This window comes from Dromiciops gliroides, chromosome 2, assembly GCF_019393635.1.
Source record: "Dromiciops gliroides isolate mDroGli1 chromosome 2, mDroGli1.pri, whole genome shotgun sequence".
Classification (NCBI taxonomy): Eukaryota; Metazoa; Chordata; class Mammalia; order Microbiotheria; family Microbiotheriidae; genus Dromiciops; species Dromiciops gliroides.
The window spans coordinates 242,277,669-242,301,802 of NC_057862.1; the positions used below are offsets into that span (position 1 = coordinate 242,277,669).

The window sequence follows — 24,134 nt, forward strand, 5'->3', positions numbered from 1 at the left end:
TCTTGTTCTCTAGTTGATTGGAGAGGAGAGAGGTTGGAAGCAGGGAGCTTGTTAGAAAGCTGTGTGTTTTATAAGGAAAGATTAGACTCCCAAATCTGGGAACTGGAATTTAGCACCTTAGAACATTAGACCTTAGAAGTCACTTAGTTCCTTAGAGTTGGAAGAGATATTACAGGTCATTTAATCCACAATTCCTCCTTACGATATTGCCTCGGCAGTCGACCAATCCCTGCTTAAATACTCCCGTGTTGTGTCATTTAATTTCTCACTTCCAGTGATGCTTAAATCAACTTCACTCTAGTCCTTCCATTCTTTTATTAACAACCCTTTCTCCGTCTCCCTTTTGCTTCCCCCAAGAAGGTTTATGTCATCTTCTGGTATTACAGATAACAGAAATTAGTAGAAAGAACACTGGACAATGAGACAAGGGACTTTGAGTCCTTCCCCTGTCACTAATAGCTGTGAGACCTCGGTCACTACCCTCCTTTAGCCTCAGCTTCTTCATCTTTAAAATGGGAACAGTAAGACCCACCCTACCTACCGCCTAGGGCAGTCGATAATATTAAAGCAGTTCAATAATGGTAAAGCTTTTCGTATGATTATTATACAATTGCTAACCAATTACTGTTGTCTCGATTTTCATGGGGTCAAACGGGACGGGAGATAGAAGTGCCTTTTCTGGTTGTGTAAGCCCTGTCCAAGTCGAGAGGGTCAAGAAAGAAATGCCGAGAGCGGGGGTTTTCTTTTTATACTTCCTGCTCAAGAATCAGGCTGGGCAGTTCGGCTTTTTTGCCCAAGTACACCGAAGTAGCGGAGGGGAGTGGGAGAGAGGGGGAGGCAGGGGCGGGGGGGGGAACCCCTCCCCCTCCTTCCCTTTCCCCATTGGCTTCTGCTTGTCCTCATTTGGACCGCTACTGGCCCTCCTAGCCGTCCATCAGGCCTGCCCGGCCCCGCCTCTCCCAGAGTTTATAACGGGGATTCTCATGGCCCAGGGATAAGGCTTTTAACCTGCTACGGTCGTGGGACCGGCAGAGCTCAGCGGAGTCCACTCAGGAAAGCACGCGCTCGCGGGCGGCTGCAGCCCAGGCTCTCCGCCTGCCTCCCCCCCTCCCTCGCATCCCGGCCCTGCTCCCTGTTTCATGACCGTGCTTTTTGAAAGCAACCTCCAGGAGCACCCGCAGAGATCTCTCTCCTCTCCTCTCCCACGGACCGCGAGTCTCCTCCAGGGGCGAAGCAAGGGGTGGGGAGGCGGTGTGTGCGGAGCCTGCTACCCACCCCACGACTGTCGCTGTCAAAATGCTTCCCGGGCGCTGGGGCCGGCTGGTGACTTCCCAGCTGCTCCTGGTGCTGGTGCATCTCCCGCAGACTCCCAGCCACAGAGCTACCGGACCCCGGGTAAGTGCGTGCCTGCTTAGCCCTCTCCCCCGAGCAGGCAGAGGGACGGGTAGACGGAGGGAACCCTGCTTCTGCTCCTCCAGCCCTCCCACCCCCGCGCACCCTTCCACCTGGGAAGAGGCAGCTGTGTCTTGTTGCGATTCCATTCCTCTTTTCCCCTTAGAAAAGAGCAAAGGGCTGTGCTTTTCGCCACCTTCCAGTCTGTGTTTGCTTCATTTGAAAAGAGCCAAAGACAGAGCGGGGTTTTCTTCAGCTGCTTCTCTGGGACTGTCAGGTTACCACAGCTAAGTTAGAGAGGTGATTCCCCCCCCCCCACACACACACACCTCCCTTCTACCGGAGGATTTTGATCTAAAGGTTAATGCTTTGTGGTTAATGACTAGTTTCATTATCGCCCCAGTTGTTTCCAGCATCCTTCCCTTCCACAACTTACTCTGCTGATTGCCCCAATTCCTGCTGATTCCTGCTATGGAGTTTCACCTAAAGTTGGGGGTTTCCTGTTGTCACAACCTGCAACTGCTTCCTCAGTGCTAGGGGCTCTGGCAGGGAACAGTACTCCTCTTCACCCCCCAACTTCCCCCGCCCCCACCCAGTTTTGAGTTATCTATCCAGTAGCAAAACAAGATCTTGTAGAGTGTTTTTTTTTTTTAAACGAGCATTTCTAATGAACTCAAAACAGAAAATCTTGGTGCTCATAAGTAAGGCATAACTAAAATGCTGGGGGGCGGGGGGAGGGGTTGGGAAGTGGTGATGGTGGCGAATACCTATATAGTGAGGGAATAGAAGAAAAAATGTGCAGTATGAAGTAGCAACTCTACATGCTTCCAACACTACTCTGTTTGGAAATTGTATGATGCTGACCTTTGCTCTGTTTGGTAAGAGGGATAAAATGCTATTCCTATTCGGAGAACAGGATTGTTCCTAGTACACCGTATTGACAAATAACTTGTCGTGAATTTTCTTTATAGATTTCCCTCCTCCAACTTAATTAGATCATCCTGTAGTCTTTAACAGTTCAGTTTTTGCAAACTCCAGACAATCTCCAGCTCAGAAATGAACTATTTACTCATCTGTAACTAGGAATAGCTGCTATCCCAAGTCAATATGAATGCTGAGTGTGTTTTTAAAAAAAGTAAACTTGATTTTTATAAAAAGCCAACCGACTCTTCCATCAGTGTGTGATCCGCTAGAGAACCTCACTGGCTTTTACCTTGTATCTTTTAAAATCTCAGAATCTTTTTAACCCCTCACTGCTATATGAGAATCATCTTCATAGCAGCGGGCTGGGTGTGAGAAAAAAGAAAATGGCAAGGCATGGAGAGACTTAATCACTCATCAGACATAGTGATTTCGTTTGAAGCCCCTTTATCATCGGGAGATCAGCGCTCTAGGCACTCTGCAAAGGAAAAGTGTTGTCTGTGTTGGGCTGTACCTTGTTTTTTATGACCAGATGTGTAACAGCAGCAGTTAAAATGTGGCAGATTAGACCCAGTGTGTGTCCTAAATCCTTGGCAGCAGGGATTTTCAAGGTTAGGGCAAGTAAGAGCTCTCTGTGTGACTTTTATGGATGTAGATGAGGATGCCTTTTAAATGAAGCCACTTGATTTGATATTAAAGCCCCTTAAACTGAGAGGTTGGGTGAGCAGGGGTGTTTCCTCCAACTAATTAAGAACAGCAAAGACTGGAGAAATAGACTAGAGAGCTCCCAAATAAAATAAAGATGCCAGCCTTCCCACCATGATCACCAAAATTAGTTTATCTAACAAATGGTTTGGGGGTGAAATCTTGTTTTGCATTTTTAGTTTTGTAAGTCATCTCCTCTCTTCATTTATTACTTAGAATTAAAACCCTCTTTTAAATTTTGTACTACTGTTTTTTTGTGTTTTGGTGATTTGCCCCAGTGCCTAATACCATGTTCTGTACACAGTAGGCTCTTAATAAATCATTGCTCAGTAAATGAATTGGGCAATTGATGAAGCTCCCCCTCACTTCCCCCCAACCCCAGCTCCTTTAGTTCATCAATTCAATACAAGTGGTGGTACATAAACAATAAATTGAATAGGCTTCTGTGCCTTACACACACACACACACACACACACACACACACACACACACACACACACACACACACACACACACTCCTAACCCCTCAAACATGTGAGCCAATGGTATATTTAGGATTGTATCAGGACTAAATCTTGTACTTGAGTTTGTGGTTGTCTTAAGTTATTTAATAGATTTTTAAACAAATTAAAATTATACCTCTTTAAAGGTCTTATAGGCCAGACCTGACCCAGGTTGTTCTGGAAGTTCAGGTTGGAGACTGGAATAAAACGAGACATTTTTAGACCATCTAATAGTTACTAAAAGAAAATTTAATTAACCAAAGTATGGAAAGGATAGTTCAGGTAGATGCTGCCCCCTTTGTCTCTATAGAGAAATGTATTTAGTCAGCAGAATGTGATGGCTTACATGACAGTGGGACTTCCACCAAGTCTGAGGGGCTCTGATTCTCTGTGGTCTGGCTTCTTTAATGCCCTTAGGCAACCAGGCAGCCATTTCAGTGGCTCAAGCCATGGTTTCCTGGACCAATAGAGGCTCTAGGACAGCTTCCTTACCTTTTAGGGGAAAAAAAACCCAACTAGTACAGCTAAGATTTATATAGAACTTTAAGGTTTACAAAGTAGAGTATAAATATTCCCTCCTATAATCTTCACAACAGCTCTATGAGGTAATGCTACTGTTATCCTTATTTACAGATGAAGAAACCAAGGCAGGGGGAAGTTAAGTGACTTGCCCAGGGTCACACAGCTAGTAAGTTTCTGGGTTAGGATTTTAACTTGGGTCTTTCTGACTCAAAGCCCAGTATACTCTCAACATGGCAGGACCATGGTAGATATTGTACCTCTTACACCCTAGGTCCTAAAGCTCCCATATTGGGCAAGACTAACCTTTGGAAAATGAGAAGTTTAGCATGGAGAGCTCTGGAGAAACAAAAGGAAAAACCTACAACTAAAAGATAACTCCTCCCCCACAAAACCTCACACAAATTAAAAACAAGCAGTGGAAGGGGCCCCAGAAGAAATGGCAGAAGATGAAAGAGAACAAAGACCAGAAATCCTAGGTTTTACCTCTTCCTCTCAGGAAAGGACCAAGTCCCAGCTATTGAAGATCTGACCTGTGTGGTGGGTGATAGGAAATCTTTGCAGTTCACAGTGGGTTTCTTGTTGTAGAGCAGTGATGAAGAACAGGAACGGCACCAGTCATATCAGAGCCACAACACGTGTCTTTTTTTCTTTAAGTGGGGCAATGAGGGTTAAGTGACTTGCCCAGGGTCACACAGCTAGTAAGTATCAAGTGTCTGAGGCCGGATTTGAACTCAGGTACTCCTGAATCCAGGGCTGGTGCTTTATCCACTGTGCCACCTAGCTGCCCCTAACATGTGTCTTTTTATCCCAGTCAACAGTTCTCATCATGGTTCACAGATTTCTGCAGTAAAAGAACTCTTTTTCATATAACTTGTCCCAGATCTGAGTTGATAGTGAGACTCCTGAATGGCCCTTCCGTCATTATTCGTTTGTCCACATCCCAAATTTCCCCTTCCCTGGGAGCTCTAACATATCAAAGATATCCATTCTTTGCCCATTTGGAGGCTTCTGCTGAGGGGCTGTCTATTAATTCCACAAGGGCTAGGTAGAGACTCTCCCTGACCTTCATCCAGGGTCTCAGGTTTGCCACCAAGTTGGCTGAAGGATCTCCTTTCTTTCTTGTAAATTTGCAATGATCATGGTTATGCAGCTACCGCTTTGCCTTCCCATTTATTGTTAGAAACCAAAAAAGCTCACAATTGTACCCCATGGTCCCTGAAACCCTTTCTGAGCAGTTATGTGAACCATCCTGGAGGAAAGGGGATCTGCCAAATAAGTCATTTCCTCAGATAAAGCACCATCCCTGGAGTCAGGAGGACCTGAGTTCAAATTCGGCCTCAGACACTTGACACTTATTAGCTGTGTGACCCTGGGCAAGTCACTTAACCCCAATTGCCTCACAAAAAAGTCATTTTCTCAGGTTGAATAGAACCCTCTGAAGAGTCTGGGACCTGGAGGCCCAGGAAATGGTGTAGGAGATGGAATAAGGAAGAGGATGAGATGATGTCTGAAGTCCTTATCTGGTCAATCTTCCAGAAGCCAATGAATCAGAGAGACTTCTTCTTTCCTAGAGTATGTCAATTTGTGGAAGACATAGCCTACAAGATGTGGGGCATGGGGCCATGACAAATAGGGACCTCATGATAAAATTGCTGTTTCAAGAGCCCATTCCAGGGCTAAACTCTGAAAGCAGGGTGGGAGTGGTCCAGGAAAGGTTAAACTCCAGGAGATGTGATGCCCAATCACAGATGTCCATGAGGATGAAGTAGGTAACCTGATTAAAGGCAATGATCCAGGTGTGAAATATGACAAGGAAGAAAGATATGTTCTGTGAGAGCTTTGGTGGTAGCTGCCACAGTGACTGACTTGACTAGCACAATGATAGCATATGCTGAAAAGGGACAGACCTCTTGCCTTGAAATGAAGACATAATCTGAAGGCAAGTGAGGGAAAACCATGTGGGATCATGCCATGCTAGTCTTTTGGAGAGGAGTAGAGGGGAGTACCATTGCTTCATTCTTAGGGGGAATCATATGGTCCCACACCTTTCACAAGATAACATCATTGCCCCCATGTCCAAATTGACTTTGGCCCCAGTACCCAACCTCTAGGAGAGAGTATATGATATGTCTGATGAGCATTGATGTCCCACAAACAATTACGTGTTGGGGGAGGCAGCAGGATAATTTCTTCATTGGATATCTGACCCCGAAAAAGAGAACTTTAGATTGTCCAGCTCTGTTCTTTCTAGGTTCCAAACCACTTGGCAAGTACAATGGCTACTATCAGGAATCATTTTAGATGAAAATTCTATCTACCAGGTCCCTCAAAGCTCTCATATGTCAACCGTATGGCCCCACAGTTGCATCCCCTGTGAGAACGTGACTGGACACCTATTCTGTAGGTATCCCTCATTACCTAATTAATGGTGGGTCGCAGCTAGGCAGCATATTGGAAAGGGCACTGGGATTGGAATCAGAAAGACACAACTTCCTGAGTTCGAATCTGGCCTCAGACACTTATTGGCTGCGTGACCTTGGGCAAGTCACTTAATCCTATTTGCCTCTGTTTCCTCATCTGTAAAACAAACAGAAGAAGGAAATGGCAAACCACTCTAGTATCTTTGCCAAGAAAACCCCAAAATGGGGTTATGAAGAATTGCACATGACTGAAATGACCGAACAACAAAAGCTGGGTGGTACTGTAGTTAAAGTGCTTACAGGAAGACCTGAGTTCAAATCCAGTTTCAGATACTTACTGACTGTATTACACTGGGTAAATTGCTTAACCTCTGTCTCAGTTTCCTCATCTACAAAATGGGGATAATAATATTCTCATTATTGGGTGGTAATAATAACCCAATAAAAATTCTTGTAAGGATCAAATGAGATATTTATAAATTATTTAGCACAGTGCCTGGCACATAGCAGGCACTTAATAAATGCTTATTTTCCACATTCTTTCCTTCTTCCCTTAATGGCCATTGAAGTCCACTTGAGCATGGCTCTGTAGTAGCAGAAAGTGCTCTTGGTGAACCAGGCAAAATATGGTATTCCTCAAGACCTGGGCCCTTATAGGAAGGGGCCCATTGGGAGAGGCAGGGTGTTGGGACTTAGATTAGAGGTCCCTGTCTTTGGCAGAGTTAAAACTTATTTTTGAAGGGCACTAACACAGAAGGAACTGGGTGAGATATTTACTGTCCCATTTCCATTTAACAAAAGAATCTTGTGCTCTGACCATCTCGTTAGAACAATTATCTTGTATCACCCAACTCTCAATAAACAACTCTTGCTAAAGAGTGATAGAATGACCAAAATTATTGGCTCATTAGCAACTTGAGCCCAGGAGGAGCTGAGTCACTGCTTTTCAAAAGGGGCATCATGAATGGCCAATTCGGGGAAATTTTTTAGAAGCCATAAGCCAGCCAACCATTTGGTTTGGCTATGCCTAGATGCCTGAAAAAGGCTCCATTCTCTTCTTCTTTTCTTTAAAAAACATACTGCTGGTCCTGATGCAGATCTTCCAAACTTATAAACTGTTCTGGGCCCCGTTGAAAGAGGCAGATGTATGGGTGACTTAGTAATTGGAGTCATTATGACATCCAGATGGAGAATGTGGCTTCTCCAAAACCCAAAGAGCCTAATAAATCTCTGGACTTTCTTTTTAGGGAATGGAGAAGAAGTTGTTAGTTACTTATACTTGACTCTGTTCAGAATCATCTTAATTTTTCCTAACGATTCTCTCAAAACCTGACTGAGTGGATTGGTACCTGGTTGTTTTTTAAGGATGATTTTCCATTGCTTGTTCCTGCCATACATAAGGCATGTATCATCACTGTGCAGAGGTGGATATTGATGTCCTCAAGAAGGGAAACTTCTTTCTGATTTCTGCCCACCAAACTGCAGCTGTATGCAGAGTTCAGATAGCCAGCCTAGGGAATGATTGGGAAGGTATAACTGGATTCCTTTCCAGGTGAAATAAAACAATTTCTGACTAGTTTTGGCCACAGGAATAAAGAAAAAAGCATTGATGGGTTCAGTAATTCCATGCCTCCCACTAGGAGGTTGGGCTGTCAGATTTCCTTTGTTGATGAGGTCAGGAATGTTTGCAGTGATGAATCTGAAAACTTTGTTCAGCTCTCTCTAGTCCACTGTGTGCCAGGCATCATTTTCCCTTTTCACCAGAAACACAGGGTTGTTGTAAGGGGAATTTCTTCCTCCTTCACTTCCATCATTTTATTGTCCAGTCATGCCTGACTCTTAATGGTAGGTGGCAGCTAGGCAGCCCAGTGGAAAGGGCACTGGGATTGGAATCAGGAAGATGCATTTTCCTGAGTTCAAATCTGGCCTCAGAAACTTATGAGCTGTGTGACCTTTGGTATCTTAACAAAGATACTGGAGTAGTTTGCCATTTCCTTTTTCCTTTTGCAGATGAGAAAACTGAGGCAAACAGGCTTAAGTGGCCTGCTCAGAATCACATAGCTAACATCTGTGTCCAGATTTGAACTCAGGTCTTCCTGACTCAAAACCCAGCGCTCCATCTACTGTGCCACCTACCTGTCCCCCTCTATCACTAGGGGGAAATATCTTTCCCCCCTCTTTCACTTTGGATCTTATATTGTTTGGTCTTAACTATAGAGGATGGTCCAGGCAATTCTATCACACACAATAACAGGCAGGAGGTTGCCAAAAGGATCATACAGGTACTGATTCCCAAGAACTTAGAATGCTGATTTCCACTATACACTGGGCCACAGTTGTCACTGACAAGATCTTCCCACATTCCTTGGTAATCTGTCCCTTGAAGCCTTTGATGGAAACTGGGATGCCTTTGTGATCCCATTAAGGGTCCCATGGTATAACAGTATAATTTGGCTACCAGTGTCTAGGAGCCCTTTGTACAGTTGAAGGTTCTTCCCTTTCCAGGCTAGTGTGACTTGGGCATATAGGCTCTGATGCGCTTGAAGTCCTTCAAGTAAGGATGAACTTATCCTTAAGGGAACTTTGACTTTGGCCCTTGTTCTTGAGACTCAGCACTTCAAATGGGTAGGCGCTTGAGGGGATACCTTAAGCTTGGATGGGGTAGAAGGGTCCTGATCCCAGATATCAGAATACAGTTTTACTAGCACTCACATAAATTGACAATCTATTGGCTCCTTATCAAGCTCATGTTTCAATGAGCCATACACAAAACTCCCTCTAGGAGAGGAAATTTTCCTCCTCAAGTGTGGCACATGCATCCTCTGGCCATCTCTAGAATTGCTATTTGCACTGACAACCATATTTGGCTACTGCTGTTCCTGATCTTCTCCTCAAATGTCACCTTTTGATATGCATAGGTCCATAGCTAAAGCCCGATGCCACCTGGTCAAAGCTCTACCCAGAAGATGGGCTCTAGGTGCCTCCTACATAAGCTGGTCCTAGGAAGTGGTGTACTATGTGTTTGTGTTGGGGTAGGGTTGGCGGGGGGACACATAGAAGTGATCAATCAACCTCATCTCTTTTAGGAATTTCATCTCCTCCCTTGCAGATCCACATTAGGGAACCACATACAGTGGGAATCCATCTTTATGGGGCTAGGCATGTACAACTCTTCTTCTTAGCTACCTGAAAGGGACAAATCATAGTCTCTATCTAGGGTCTCTAACTGCTGTAATTGGCTTTGCAACAGTAAGTCTTCTGCAAGCTCACCAGATCTTTGGAACTCAGCTGTGGAGATCTTCAAATTGACTCCACTGGATCACAACCTCAACTACCATTGTTCCAGTGACTCATCCATAGGTCCTTGGCAATAGTTGTGTCCCACTCCCACCCCCCCCACCACCCCCAATCCCTGAAGGGGGAGGTATAGATAGTAATAATATATGCCTAAGGCTTTTGTACCACCAGTGATGGCTCTCAATTCTCCTCCCTTTGGCTCCTATTCTCTTACTTTATAGCCTGAATCTCAACAGGATTTAACACCTTTTCTAGCTAAACCTCTGGGTTAGAGACCATATGTCCTGCCTGTAGGCTGATAGTCCCTGCCCCCCATCCGCATTACCCCTCTCACTTGTACTGTTAATAAATCCATCATCCATCCCTCTGCCCTTGTGTTGTGATCCTTAAAACCAAGAGCTCTGTCCTTTGTTGTTGAAAAGTACTGGCCCAGGGTTTTGTGTTTATTTGTTTTGGGTTTGTTTGTTTTCATTTCCCATATTAGCAATCCAAGTTCTCCAGAACTGTTAACCACCAAAATGTACACCCCCTGGCATTATCTTCAAACTCTCTGTCAACCTCCTTTAGCATAAAACAAACTAATTTCTTCAGGTCAGTGGGGGTCTTCTCTTTGTCCCATTGAGAGGATTCTCCATATGTCCCCAGAAGGGATTTTGCCTTGGGATGCTGTGCTTGCTACTTTATCGGGCTATCTGATCATCCCATTCTTTGCTGTCTTCATAGCCTTTCCTTAACTTCAACCATGATGCCTTTTGCAGTTATTCCTGACTTAATCATCCAAAAAGTAATTGGCCATACCGGAATCAGACCAGTTGGGTAGCTCAAGTTCTAGATTGTCTTTGTATATCTAATTTTGCTCCAATCTAGCAGTTAACAAAAGGAGGTTTACTTAGCCACAGAATGGAAAGGATACTCAGCAAAGGATACAGGACCGTGATAAGGTAGACTTCTCCCACCCCCACCCATTTTCTCCATAAATAAATACATTTGATCAGCAAGGAGTGGAGACTTGAATGACAGTGGGTCATTTGCTAAGTCAGAGGGACATTTACTCTTTGTAGATGACCTTCAGGCAACAGGAAGACCTGTAATGGCTCAAGTCTTAGCCTCCAGAGCTAATCAAGTCTGCTTTTTTGAGGCATGGGGGAGAAAGTAGATAATTCTCTAATCACAAAAGGAATGGAGAAGAGATAAGAAAATATTGAAATCCATTGAGTCTTAGTTTAGACTTAGTTTAGTAATTTCATCAGTCGGTCATTTCATCAGTGAAAAGAAAGTTCCTTCCACAGATGCAAATCAGGCAATTGTCTGTAATTTATAGAATTATTTGAGAAGTTCAATGACTTAACTATAGTCACACGTGTGTCAGAAGTAGATTTGAACTCTGGTCCCTGACTCCAAGACCAACCTTATATCCACTCTATCATGTTGCTGCTCTGTAATTAAAAAAAATTCTGCTTATATAACAGAATAGAAAGCATTCACATTTGCACCTTCTACGGGCTTTAGAGTCATGACAGATGTTTTCCAATAGCAGTCTCCAACAAAGCAGATTTCCAATCAGCCAATAGTTAAGGACTTTGGTGAGAACAATGATTGTGAAGAAGTTAGGAACTGGAAGTCTAGTGCTCTGACTTTCTGCTTGAGTATCATGTCTCAGTCAAAAACAGGAATGGGGACAGGAAGTTGAATTTGGGCCTTGATGCTCTCTGTTTATTAGGATACCTGCCTCGTAGGCATGTGAGAGACTTGCTTGAGAAGTTCCTGGTGAGAATAAAAGGCAGAAGGCCTAACTTGAACACCTAGCCTGCCTCAAGAGTCTTCCTACCCCAATCCATCCTCCGTTGAGCTAAATCACTAATGTGATTTTCCTAAAGTGTAAATCCGATCCCATAACTTCCCCTGCTCCATAAACTCCAATGGCTCCCCATTGCCTCTAGGATCAAATACAGAATACTCTATTTGTCATTCAAAGCTCTTTATAACCTAGCCCCCTCCCACCTAGAAAGTAGAAACTCTTCTTATACCTTACCTCTTTGGTCCAGTGACACCAGCCTCCTGACTGTTCTATGAACAAGATATTTCATCTCAGCTCTGGGCATTCTCTCTAGCTGTCCCCAAGCCTGGAACACTCTCCTTCCTCTGCTCAAACTTCTGACCTCCCTGGCTTCCTTTAAGTCCAAACTAAAATCTCACCTTCTACAGGAAGGCTTCCCCGACCCCTCTTAATTCCAATGTTTTCCTTCTTTTAATGATTTTCTATTTATCTCATGTATAGTTTGCTTTGTATATATTCGCATGTTTTTTACCTCATTATGTTGCAAGCTCTTTGAAGGCAGGGACTGTCTTTTGCCTTATTTTATATCCTCAGTACAGTGCCTGCCACATAATAATAAATATTGAAATTGATTGAGAAGCATATGCAAGGCCCTGGTGAAAATACCATTAGCTGACTCAAATGGCAATCTTAATTATACCATGGGCTGAATGTGGTATTCTACCTGTGCATCTAGCAGGTGGTTAGGTCAAAAGCTTCAGCTTAGAGGAATCATGCCAGAAGGTTTGCTTCTGAGCTGATTTCTACCCCCCTGCCCCAACTTTCCTTTTTACCAGAGGGCTGGGGGAAGGGGCAGCCATGGCCTCATTTAGCAGGTACAGGTCCCCTTTCTCTTTGAATCACATAGAGGTTTAATTGTTCAGCTAGTCAGGTTTCTGGCATTGCTGCTTGGAGCATCAGGCTGAAAGGCCCCCTCCTTCCACATTTGTCCCTGCAGAGCTGTTTCAGGAAGGACAAGGGTTGACTTGCTGAAGAGAAATCGATCAGTGCAGGTCCCAAGGCCTGCCAAACAGGGTTAGCATTGTACAATATTTGCTCAGCAGGGATCATGATTCAAGGTGGAATAGATTTAGGACTTAGGGAGGTAGATGGAAAATTGGATCTCCATATAACGCCTCCATTTTCTCCTCCACCCCTCAAAAAAGGCATGTCTCTGTCTCTCTCTGTCTCTCTCTCTGTCTCTCTCTCTGTCCCTCTCTCCCTCTCTGTCTCTCTGTCCCTCTCTCCCTCTCTGTCTCTCTGTCCCTCTCTCCCTCTCTGTCCCTCTCTCCCTCTCTCCCTGTCTCTCTCTCTGTCTCTCTGTCTCTCTGTCTCTGTGTCTCTGTGTCTCTGTCTCTCTCTGTCTTTCTGTCTCTCCTTCACTGTCTCTGTTTCTCTGTGATTCTCTCTGTTTCTCTGTATCTCTATGTCTTTTTGTCTCTGTCTCTGTCTCTGTCTCTGTCTCTCTCTCACACACATACACACACACTCCAAACTAAGTGCATTATATCAATTAGTTGACTTTCCCTTTTCATATCTACTTTTCATTTTTAATATTTATATATTTCCTTTGGGATTTTTGTGTTAAAAATGCTTAATAGAGATTTCATTTTTTCAGTATTTTAATCAGGCCTGTGATTTTATTGGATTAGGGTTCTCCTGGTAAGGAAATATTCCCTACTGATGTAGATCAGCAGACAGTCTTAATGTTACTTGAGTCACTTAGAAGTAAAGCTACTTCCCTAGGATCATATCTCTCCAGTAAACATCAGACACTTATTAGAAGCATTAAATCATCAGTTCTTGTCCCTTTCTGAAAGATCAATAGCTGTTCTATGTGGAGTCCCATAGAATCTTTTTGGAGTTCTCAATAAACTTCAGCCGACCTGTTGGCCAGATATCTTCATGAAGTAAGTCAGGCAAATAAATCCCTGGCCACTTTCTGTGGATGCCAGATCACTATCTCTTGTTTGTCTGATTCCACAGCTGGAGTGTACTCTGGACAAGGCTGGAAAACTATGTTCCTTACATCCCTTATGTATTGCTCTCCCCTAAGGCTTTGAGTCAGATAACACATTTTAATTGTTTCATTCCAATGCCCATGTTCCATGAAAGAGGGTATTTTGCTGACTTAAAAATATGCAGTTGGAAATACTATTAAAAAATCTTTTGTGTTATAACCAAGTTAACTTTCTACTTTGTTTACTACTATTCATGCCCCTGCCTAATACTCCAACCCCCAAATTCAGGTTACCCTTGAGATGTCAATGGGAAAAATGTCTGGATTCTGTGAGAGAGTACTAAGATTATCTAGTCCAGCCTTTCAATTTATAGATAAAGAAGCTGAGGCATGGGGAGGTGACTTGCTCAAGGTCACATAAATAGAAAGCTGGGAATTGAGCCCAGGTACTCTGATTCTACATATAATGCTTACCTAATGACAGTATTGCAAGGGAACCCCAGAGACCACCTAGTCCAGCATGTACCTATATAGAAATCCCCTCGATACCTTCCCAACAAGTGATCATGCCCCTTTTTCTTAAAGACCTCCAATGCGGTGTCCTTTCTTGTACTACCCCCATTCTACTTTGGATAGCTATAATTGTTGGGAAGTTTTTTCTTCACATCAAGCCTAAATCCACCTTTTTTCAGCTTCCACCCATTGTTTGTAGTTGTGCCACCCAGGACTAAGTAGGACAAATTTAATCCTTCTTCCACATGACAGGCATTCAGATACATGAAGATAGCTAATGGTTACCCCTCTCCTTTAAGTCTTGACTTTCGTTGTTCAGTCATTTTTCAGTTGTGTGACTCTTCATGGCCTCATTTAGGGTTTTCTTGGCAAAGATGTTGGAGTGATTTGCCATTTCCTTTTCCGCCTCATTTTACAGATGAGGAAACTGAGGCAGACAGGATTAAGTGACTTGTGACACAGCTAGTGTCTGAGGCCAGATGTGAACTCGGGAAGATGAGTCTTCCTGAGTCCAGGCCCAGTACTCTATCCACTGTACCACCTAGCTGCCCCCAAGTCTTTACTACTCCATACTAAATATCTCTAGTTGCTTTAGTTGATTCTCCTATGGCATGGTCTTCAGTGCACTTACAATACTAATCAATGTCTGTATACTCTCTAACTTCTTAATATCCTTCCTAAAAGGGAGGTAGCCAGAACTGAAACTATCTTTCATTTATGGGGTTTACCAGGACAGAATAGAGCAGAAATGTCACCTCCCTAGACTTGCATGCTAAGATTCTCTCAATGCACATTTTCTGGTTACTGTGTAGTATTGTTCACTTAGTGGTCATCTAACCATTGCTCCCACTTTTTGTACTGGAGAAGTTGATATGTTTAAATGTGAGTTTGTTGCTATTAAATTCTACTTTATTTAGATTCACCCTATCATTAGAGCATGTCAAGGTCTTTTGGAGTGTCGACTAGTATCTTATGTTATCTCTTTCTAAACTTTGTGTAATCTGTAAATTTGATGAATGCCATCATGTATAGTATACTTTTGTTCAAGTTGTTGACAAAAATGTAGCCCTGCAACTTAGAGCTAAAGACAGATCCCAGGGGCAGCTATGTGGCACAGTGGATAAAGCACTGGCCCTGGATTCAGGAGGACCTGAGTTCAAATCCAGCCTCAGACACTTGATACTTACTAGCTGTGTGACCTTGGGCAAATCACTTAACCCTCATTGCCCTGCAAAAAAAAAAAAAAGACAGATTCCCTAGGGTATCCTACTAAAGACCTTCCAAGTTAACATTGGACCATTGGTCATTTAAGCAGTTTTGAATCCACCTAACTACTGTTTGCTAGCCTACACCTCTCCTTATTGATGTGTTTTTTATTTCTCACTCTTTTCTTACTAGGAGCAATGTGATGTAATGGATGTAATGTAATGTAATGCTAGGCTTGGAATTTGTAAGATCTGGTTTGAATCTCACCCCTGACACTTATTAGCTGTGTGACCACAGGCAAATTATTTAACTTGCCTTGAGTTTCACTAGAGGTGGTTGTGAGAATCAAATGAGATAATGTATATGAAGTGTTTTATGAACTTTAAAGTGCTATAAATGTCAGTTTTAATATTTAAAAATTGATTGATTTGGTTTCAAAATGAGTTAACTAGCAGTTATTAAGTATGGCACTGCACTAAGTGCTGGTGGTACAAATACAAGGAAAAAGAATGATAGCCTTTTCCCTCAAGGAGCTTACATTCTAATGGGAGAAGACAACCTATAAAAAGGAGCTAAAAATCAGGGGTAGGGAGAGGTACCATCATGTGTAGGTCTGGTGACAAAGTCCAGAAAATCAGAAGCAGAGCCAGGTGAGGAGTGCAGGATGGCCAAGCTGAGTCCCTTCCCAAAATGGAGAACCAAGGAGGAACTCTCCAATGGGAGAAGGAAATTACAGGGGCTAACAGATGGTTAGCAGGGGATTACAGGGGCTAAGGGAGAGTTAGCAGAGCCAGAAAAAGAATAAAAGATGTTTCTCAAAGTATCTTACAAACATCCCCCCCACAATGTACTTCCAACTGAATTATTCAGAATCATAAATGTCTTTGAATTTGTTGGGTTCCCATTTAAAATAGTCATCTTTTTAGTTGTAATTATATATATATATAATATAATATGTAATTTAATATATATTATATAAATATAATTACAACTAAAAAGATGACAATTTATATATATATAATTACACCTAAAAGATGATAATTTTAATATACATATAGTTATCTATACAATTATCTATACACTATACATATATACAATTTATATGTATATTCTTATTCTATTTTCTCTCTGTATCACTTCCTATACCTCTTCTTATATTTAAATTCTTCAAATTTGCCATTCCTTATGTCACAATCATATTTTATTTCATTCACATGCCATGATTTGTTCAGCCATTCCCAAATTCTGTGGCCCATAATTTTCCAATTTATTGCTCTTACAAAGAGTGCTATGAATATTCTTATAGAAATTGATCTTTTGTGTTGTCAAATACCTCCTTGGTAATGGCACAAACCTGTTAGCAGTTTAGCTTTGTCAAGTGAATAATTCTATAACTCTTCTTATATTTCTAAATCATTTTCCCAAATGGTTGGATCAAGTCACAATTCTACTAGCAGTGAATTAGTGTGTTTGAGTTCCCTCATCGCTACTGTTGAATCTTTTTATCACTGATAGGTGTGGAGTGATCTTAATTGTTTTTACACACTTTTCTTTGGTTAGTAGTGATGTTGAACACCCTGTTAGATGGTTGCTGATAGTTTTTGTTTCTTCTTTTAAGAAATTTTTGTTTATAGCCTTTGAACTCTTATCTATGGGGAAATTACTTTTATCTCCTCAGTTCATGTTAATTCCCTATAGATTTTGGATGTAGGACTTTATCAGATAGTTTACATAAAATCAAAGGATTATAGAGTTAGGGCTGGAAAAGACTTCTATCTTAACCAACTTTTTCATTTTATAGATGAAACTGAGGGCCAGGAAGATCAAGTGATTTGTCCACTGTCACACAGGTAGTACTTATAAGAGGCAGAATTGGAAACCAGGTAGAAAGGCAGTGTAGGTGTGGAGGTGGACAGAGTTCCGGGCCTGGAATCAGGAAGACTCATCTTTTTTGTGTTCATATCTGGGTTCAGAAACTTACTAGTTGTGTGACCCTGGATGAGTCACTTAACCCTGTTTGTTTCAGTTTCCTCATCTGTAAAATGAGCTGGAAAAGGAAATGGCAAACCATTCCAGTATCTTTGCCAAGAAAACCCCAAATGGGGTCATGAAGAGTCCGACATGATTTAAAACAATTAAGCAATAACCTCTTACTAGAGAGCTAAATTTTTCCTTAATTCATATCCTTTCTTTTTATTCCAGTATATTTCTTCAAACCCCTTTTTTATTTTCATCTAATTTATCTATCTTATTTATTAAGTTCCCCTATCCATAGCTGTAAAAAAGCATTTTGTTTTGTTTTAGGACTTTTTAAATAGTCCTTTCATATTGAAGGCATTGATCTGTTTTGAATTTATCATGTTATATGATATAAGAAGTGAATCTCAGGCAATTTTTCACAAGTTTTCATAGTTAATTCTTGCCAAATAGAGTTCTTTCCCTATTACTTTGTATTCTTACATTTATCAAAGATTGGAGCACTGAATATATTCTCTTTTGTCTTAATCTGTTCTATTTGGCAACTTTTAAATTTTTTATCCTGTGTATGTAGGATTTTTTGGGTTTGTTTTGCTTTGGTTTGTTTTGGTTTTTTTGGGTTGTTTTGCAGGGCAGTGAGGGTTAAGTGATTTGCCCAGGGTCACACAGCTAGTAAGTGTCAAGTGTCTGAGGTCAGATTTGAATTCAGGTCCTCCTGAATCCAGGGCTGGTGCTGTATCCACTACTCCACCTAGCTGCCCCCATCGTGCATGTAGTTTTGACATATACTTTATAATATAATTTGAAATCTGATTATATCAAGTGCCCTTCATTCCTATTTTTTCATCACTTCCCTAGATATTCTTGAATTTTTCCTCCTTTCATATGAATAAACTCTGGTAGCTCCCTATAAAGTCTACTATAAAATTATCTGGCTTTTAAAGCCCTTTTTGACCTGACCATTTTCTACCTTTCCAGGCTTCTTAAATCTTCCTCTTTTTCTTCCCTTTACTCCCCACCCTCCCACCATGTATTCTGTGATCTGATGACACTGGCTTCTTTGCCATTTCTTAAACAAGACATTCCAACTTGGACTCTAGGCATTTTCACTGACTGACCTCCATATCTGCAACTCTCTCCTTCTCATCTCAACCTCTTGGCTTCCTTCAAGTCTCAGCTAAGTTTTCATCTTCTGCAAGAAGGTTTTCCCATTTCTCCTTCATTTTAGTGCCTTCCACCTGAGATTAATCCTGTATATAAACTGTTTGCACATGGTGGTATTTACACATTGCCTTCTCTTTTAGATTGTGAGCTTCTTGAGAGCAGGAACTGTGTTTTTTTGTTTTGTTTTGTTTTTCTTTCTTTGTAGCCTTAGCTCTTAATACAGTGCCTGACACATTAGCTACTTAATAAATACTTTCTGACTGGCCAACTCACAATTTTATTTTGTCTAAAACTAGAAAATATTCCATTTGTATGGCATTATTATGACATTAAATCTATAGATTTGTTTTGTAAGTTCTCTTTCTCTCTTGGTTTTTGTTACTAACATGCAAACATTCTGATTTGTGCATTTGTTTTTCTCTCCTGCTAATTTGCCAAAAAAAACCAAACAAAAACCCTATTTATTATCTTGATTGATTTTTTGGTAGATTCCACCAGATTTTCTAAATTGTGCCATCCACTATAGTTGCTTTCCCCTTCTCCAACTTCCATTTGGAGATTTCCATAGAAGAAGCAAACTTGCTGAGGATGCCAAAAGCAACAGGTCTTTATTTGGCATGTTTTAACTTGTACAAGGAAAGGTGCTTAATAAGACATCTGGAGGGAGGAGGTAAAGAGAAGAGGAAGTCATGGTGGGGTGGAGGTTAAAGACATATTTGGATCACAGTCACTTGAAAGACAATAATTCCACTTGATAATACATCCATGCTTTAGGGAGCAGGGGTCCCCGGGTGAGATGATCTACAGGTTATATCAGGAAGAAGAGGGCCATGAATGACCCAGTGAAGAGTAACCTTCCTGACTTGGCATGTAGGTTATACTTCCTCCAGTTCTGCTCAGACATGCCTGGGTTCTTTCCCATATTACAAGATTACTAATTAATTTAGAAGAGTTCTAGGTGTTTTATATGAAAGGGTGGAGTATCACTCAGCTGGAGATCATTTCCCATATCTGGTGTCCAGCAGGGAAGGTTAGAGTTTTAACCAAGGATGGTTTATTGCAAGTGTAGGCAGCAGGTGGCAGTATCGAGAAAGATAGATCTGAGCTTCCATTGGGCTTGCTGGGAGAGTGGGGGGCAGGGAATCCTCTCTTTTGTGGACATATGATTTTCTTCCCCCCCCCCTCAAACCCAGCCTTATAAGAATGACCGTTAGTGGTTTGAAGATAATAGTGCTATTACCCATAATTTGTTTTTCCCAGGTTTTTTCCTCATCAGGTTTTGATTTCTTTCTAGGAGTAATTGAATCTTGATTTCATATGGCAGGCTTATATAGTCCACTAAAACACTCCTCTTTTGTCTTACCCACTTCAAAACCCTTAGTTCCTTCCCAATGATCTTACTTTTCATTTCTAGAAAAATGAATCCTCTCTCTCTACCCTCTTTCTGTTGGTAAGTCTTAAATAACACAGAGGTTAGTATTTCTACTGGCCAACAGTTTTATAGTAGGCAAATAAGATCTGAATTGAAAACAAGGGATAAGGAAATGACCAGCTTGTCAGCCTGGTTAAAGAGAAGGGGGAGTAGGAGAGAGCTTTGATAGTGGGTAGAAAGGTTATCAGATCTATCTCATCCTTTGGGACAATTCTTAATGACCTGGACCTACGGTACTCCTATAGTATCTCATGCTGTCCAAGTCCATGTTCAGCTCTCCAGTTACTTCTTCCTGCTTAATTAGCTCTCCTATCTTTTCTTCTCACAGCTTGTTTTCAAAAGGAAGGGTGCAGCAAGCTTAGGAGTCAAATTTAGTCCTTCTCCCAGGTCTTTCTGCCCAAAGGCTGGTTACACAAGAGAGGTTAGGCCTAGAACAAGAGATTTTTCCAGACTATTCTCAAAACAATTTCTCATATTGTTGACCTTCTTTTAAAATAATGACTGACATGTATATAGTGCTATAAAGTATGCAAGCACTTTATACAACCTATCTCATTTTTGCCTCATGATATAATTCTATTTGGTACAAGTAGTATTAACACCTATCTTACAGATAAAGACATTGAAGCCCATGGTCTTATAGAATGTATAAGAAGTAGGATTTGAATCTGAGTCTTCTAGGTCAAGTACAATTTCTTTTAAGAGGCTTTTCCCAATTTCTCTAACTCATTAGTGACACTCCCTTCCCCCAAGTCATTGTGTATTTATCCTGCTTTTACTGTTCTATGAACATGCTCTATCTCACTAGAAGTAAACTCTTTGAGGATAGCTTTGTCTTTTGTATTTCAATCTCCAGTGTTTTGCATAGAGTAAATATTTTATAAGATACTATTAATTGGTTCATGACTCTAAATCTAGCACTCTATTTTGCCGCATTGCTTATCTTTTTCAATATTTCTTAATTTGTTTTTCTTGTTGAATTGCTATATCTAGCATATTTTTTTACTATGTCAAATAATAATGGTGACAGTGGGCATCCTTGTTTCACTCCTGGTCTTAGTGGGAAAGTTTCTAGTGTTTCTCTATTCTCTAGGTGGTCATTTCCTTATCCCTTGTTTTCAATTCAGATCTTAATTTCCTACTATAAAACTCTGTTGGCCAGTAGCACTCTTTCCTCTGGAGAATGCAAGAGAATAGAGTGAGTCAATATTAACATGTGGTAAGATGGAATTAAGTCTATCATATCTTTTAAGTCACACTTTATACAGAGCTTTAATAGCTTAAACTACACTAAGACATTCTGGGCAACCTATATTATAAAGGGTATTGATAATGAACTGAATTTATAAGTGAAAAAGAAACAAATTACTGAATGGAATAGAAAACAAACCCTACTTACAAAAACACCTTGAGAGCATAGGAACTTGCCAAGAGAAAGAGGGTGGAGAGAGGATTCCTTTTTCTAGAAATGATTCTCTCACTCCTGGTTTTAATAGATACTTTTAATCACATAAAGGAAAGTCCCTTTTGTTTTATGGGGTTTAATTTTTTTTAATTTAACAAAATGAACATTAAATTTTAGTGGAAGATTTTCTGCATCTATTGATATGATCAAATGTCTTTTTGTCTTAACTAGTGTTACATGCTTTTTAATGTTAGTCATAATGTCGAATTATTTATGGTATAAATCCAATTTTACTATGATGAATATTTGTTGGATATTGATATAATTTTCTCCCAGAATATATGTGATAATTTTGTATCAATGTTCCATTAGTAGCGTTGTGGGCAGAGCTTGTGACCTGGGTTGGGGGGCTAACTTGCCCAAAGAATTGGAAGCTCACCACAAATCTTGTAAAATAAAGAGATTTATTAGGAGAGAGGAATACATGACTGGGAGACAGTTAAGATGGAGACTGTCTCTCTGAATAGGAGGACAGTTGATGTTTTATGCAGTTACAGACAAAGAAGGCTTCTTGCCAAGTGACAATGAAATCACAGCTCCAATTTAAAAAACAACATTTTACTATTTAGATCTTTTAATAACTAGTCAGCTTTTCCTTTAAGAACTTGTTTATTGTGTCATTTAGTGTAGATGTATTTAATATGGATACTGCTTATTATGTGTGGTAATCTTAATAATAATCTAGTTTCCCTGCCCATGTCTGTCTGTCTGTCGGTCTATCTGTCTCTCTCTTTTTTTTGGTGAGGCAATTGGGGTTAAGTGACTTTCCCAGGGTCACACAGCTAGTAAGTGTCAAGTGTCTGAGGCTGGAGTTGAACTCAGGTCCTCTTGACTCCAGGGCCAGTGCTCCACTGTTGCACCTAGCTGCTCCTCTCCTGCCCATGTCTCTTAACAATATTTCTTTTTTGCTATCACTTTATCCAAAATGACTTTCAACTTATACTTGTTTGGATTCAGCTAAAGTATAACAGATTTTATTTCAATTCTTCACTTTCAATTTGTATAAATTCCTATGCTCTCAAGGTGTTTTTTGTAAGTAGGGTTTGTTTTCTATTCCATTCAGTAATTTGTTTATTTTTCACTTATAAATTCAGTCCATTAACAATACTGTTTATAATATAGGTTGCCCAGAATATCTTAGTGTAGTTTAAGCTATTAAAGCTCTGTATAAGGTGTGACATAAAAGCTATGATAGACATAATCCCATTTTACCACATGTTAATATTGATTCACTCCATTCTCTTGCATTCTCCAGAGGAAAGAGTGCTAAATTGGATATCAGAGTGCCTTGACTCAAATCCTGCCTGTGTTAAAAAAAATTTATGAATACAACAACTACAAGATTTTTCCATCAGTGAGAGTAGAGTCATTGTATTTGTTCCCTAATAAACATTTCAGGAAATGAAAATGTCAAAGAAAATGAACAGGAAGAATAACTAGACTAGAAAAAGTATTTCGGGGGGGGGGGCAGATAGGTGGATAAAGCACTGGCTCTGAATTCAAGAGGACCTGAATTCAAATCCAGCCTCAGACACTTGACACTTACTAGCTGTGTGACCCTGGGCAAGTCACAACCCTCATTGCTCATTAAAAAAAAGTATTTAGAGAAAAGATCTATGAATAGGATGAAAAATTTGAGGACATTGAAGGATTAGTTCTCAAAATATATGAAAGAAGGGAAGATACAAAATAGAAAAAGGGAACTATTATTACAGGAAAAAAAGCAATCCCTATGCCTGCTTTCTTAGTACCACAGAATCATTATGAGTGATCTATGTGGGTATCAAAGGTATCCTTGAAGAAGGAAACATTAGAGGGTAATAAGATTAAATCCAATAAAGTAAGAGATAAGGTTATAAATTGAAGAATGGACAAAATAAAATTAAACTAAACAAACAAAAAATAAAACTAAATTAAACAAGCAGGTTAGGACACAATATGCATATGTATTGTAGTTAAAATTTAGAGCCATAACTAGCATGGGGCGAGTATAGCTTTATCCTAGGGAATGGCACCTGCAAACTCCTGCCCAGGACCAAATCTTCCAGGATCTGTTAAAAATGATTTTTAAGGCTGACTTTCACAAATTATATTCTACATCAGACTTCATTTTTACAGTTATACAAATTGATTCAAAGATACAATTATATAAGATTAGATCTACTGGATCTTATTGCTCATTGTTTGATTTTTTTTTTAAAGCATTTGATTATTCAGTGCAAAATAAAGCTTTAAACGCTCTCCTCCAAAAACGTGTTTCCTAAGGTTATAATAAGACCATATAGGGGGCAGCTAGATGGCGCAGTGGATAGAGCACCGGCCCTGGATTCAGGGGTACCTGAGTTCAAATCCAGCCTCAGACACTTAACACTTACTAGCTGTGTGACCCTGGGCAAGTCACTTAACCCCAATTGCCCTGCAAAAAAAAAAAAAGGTCATATAGGACACCTAGGTTGATACAACCATAGAAATACCTTCTGCCATCATTATCAATCAAGGCATAATACAATGAGAGGTATACTTCCCAAAAGTTCCATAATCCCAGAAGACATTCAACATGAAGTTCAAATAGAAGCCATATATTCTATGAATGGTAAAGTCTTACAGAAGCTCCTGTTCATGAGAGCCAATTGCATTAAGTCTGAGAGTACTATGGAATCTCTTAAATGAGATTCAAAACTATTCAAGAGTTCTAACAATCTGCTCAGGGAAAAATCATGTGGATGAAGAATGTCTATTGTCTAGGATGTGATATGCAATTGATGGATTGACCATTGGAGTTCATTAGTGTATGTATCTTGGACACACATTACAGATGGGCAATGAATTGGAACCAGAATT

The 24,134-nt window shown here is 40.7% G+C and overlaps 1 protein-coding gene across 3 annotated transcripts in view; it reads left to right on the plus strand.

Annotated features, from left to right (window-relative positions):
* Positions 1 to 961: 961 nt before the first annotated feature.
* The window catches only part of SMOC1 (SPARC related modular calcium binding 1), a 219,690-nt gene continuing 196,517 nt past the window's right edge, over positions 962 to 24,134 (plus strand). For 2 of the 3 annotated variants that reach the window (XM_043988242.1, XM_043988244.1), the window contains exon 1: positions 963 to 1,395. In XM_043988242.1, coding sequence (XP_043844177.1) covers positions 1,297 to 1,395 — 99 coding nt within the window. In that variant the 5' untranslated portion in view covers positions 963 to 1,296. Of the gene's footprint in view, positions 1,396 to 24,134 lie in introns of all 3 variants that reach the window. The other variant, XM_043988243.1, reaches the window with a different exon arrangement.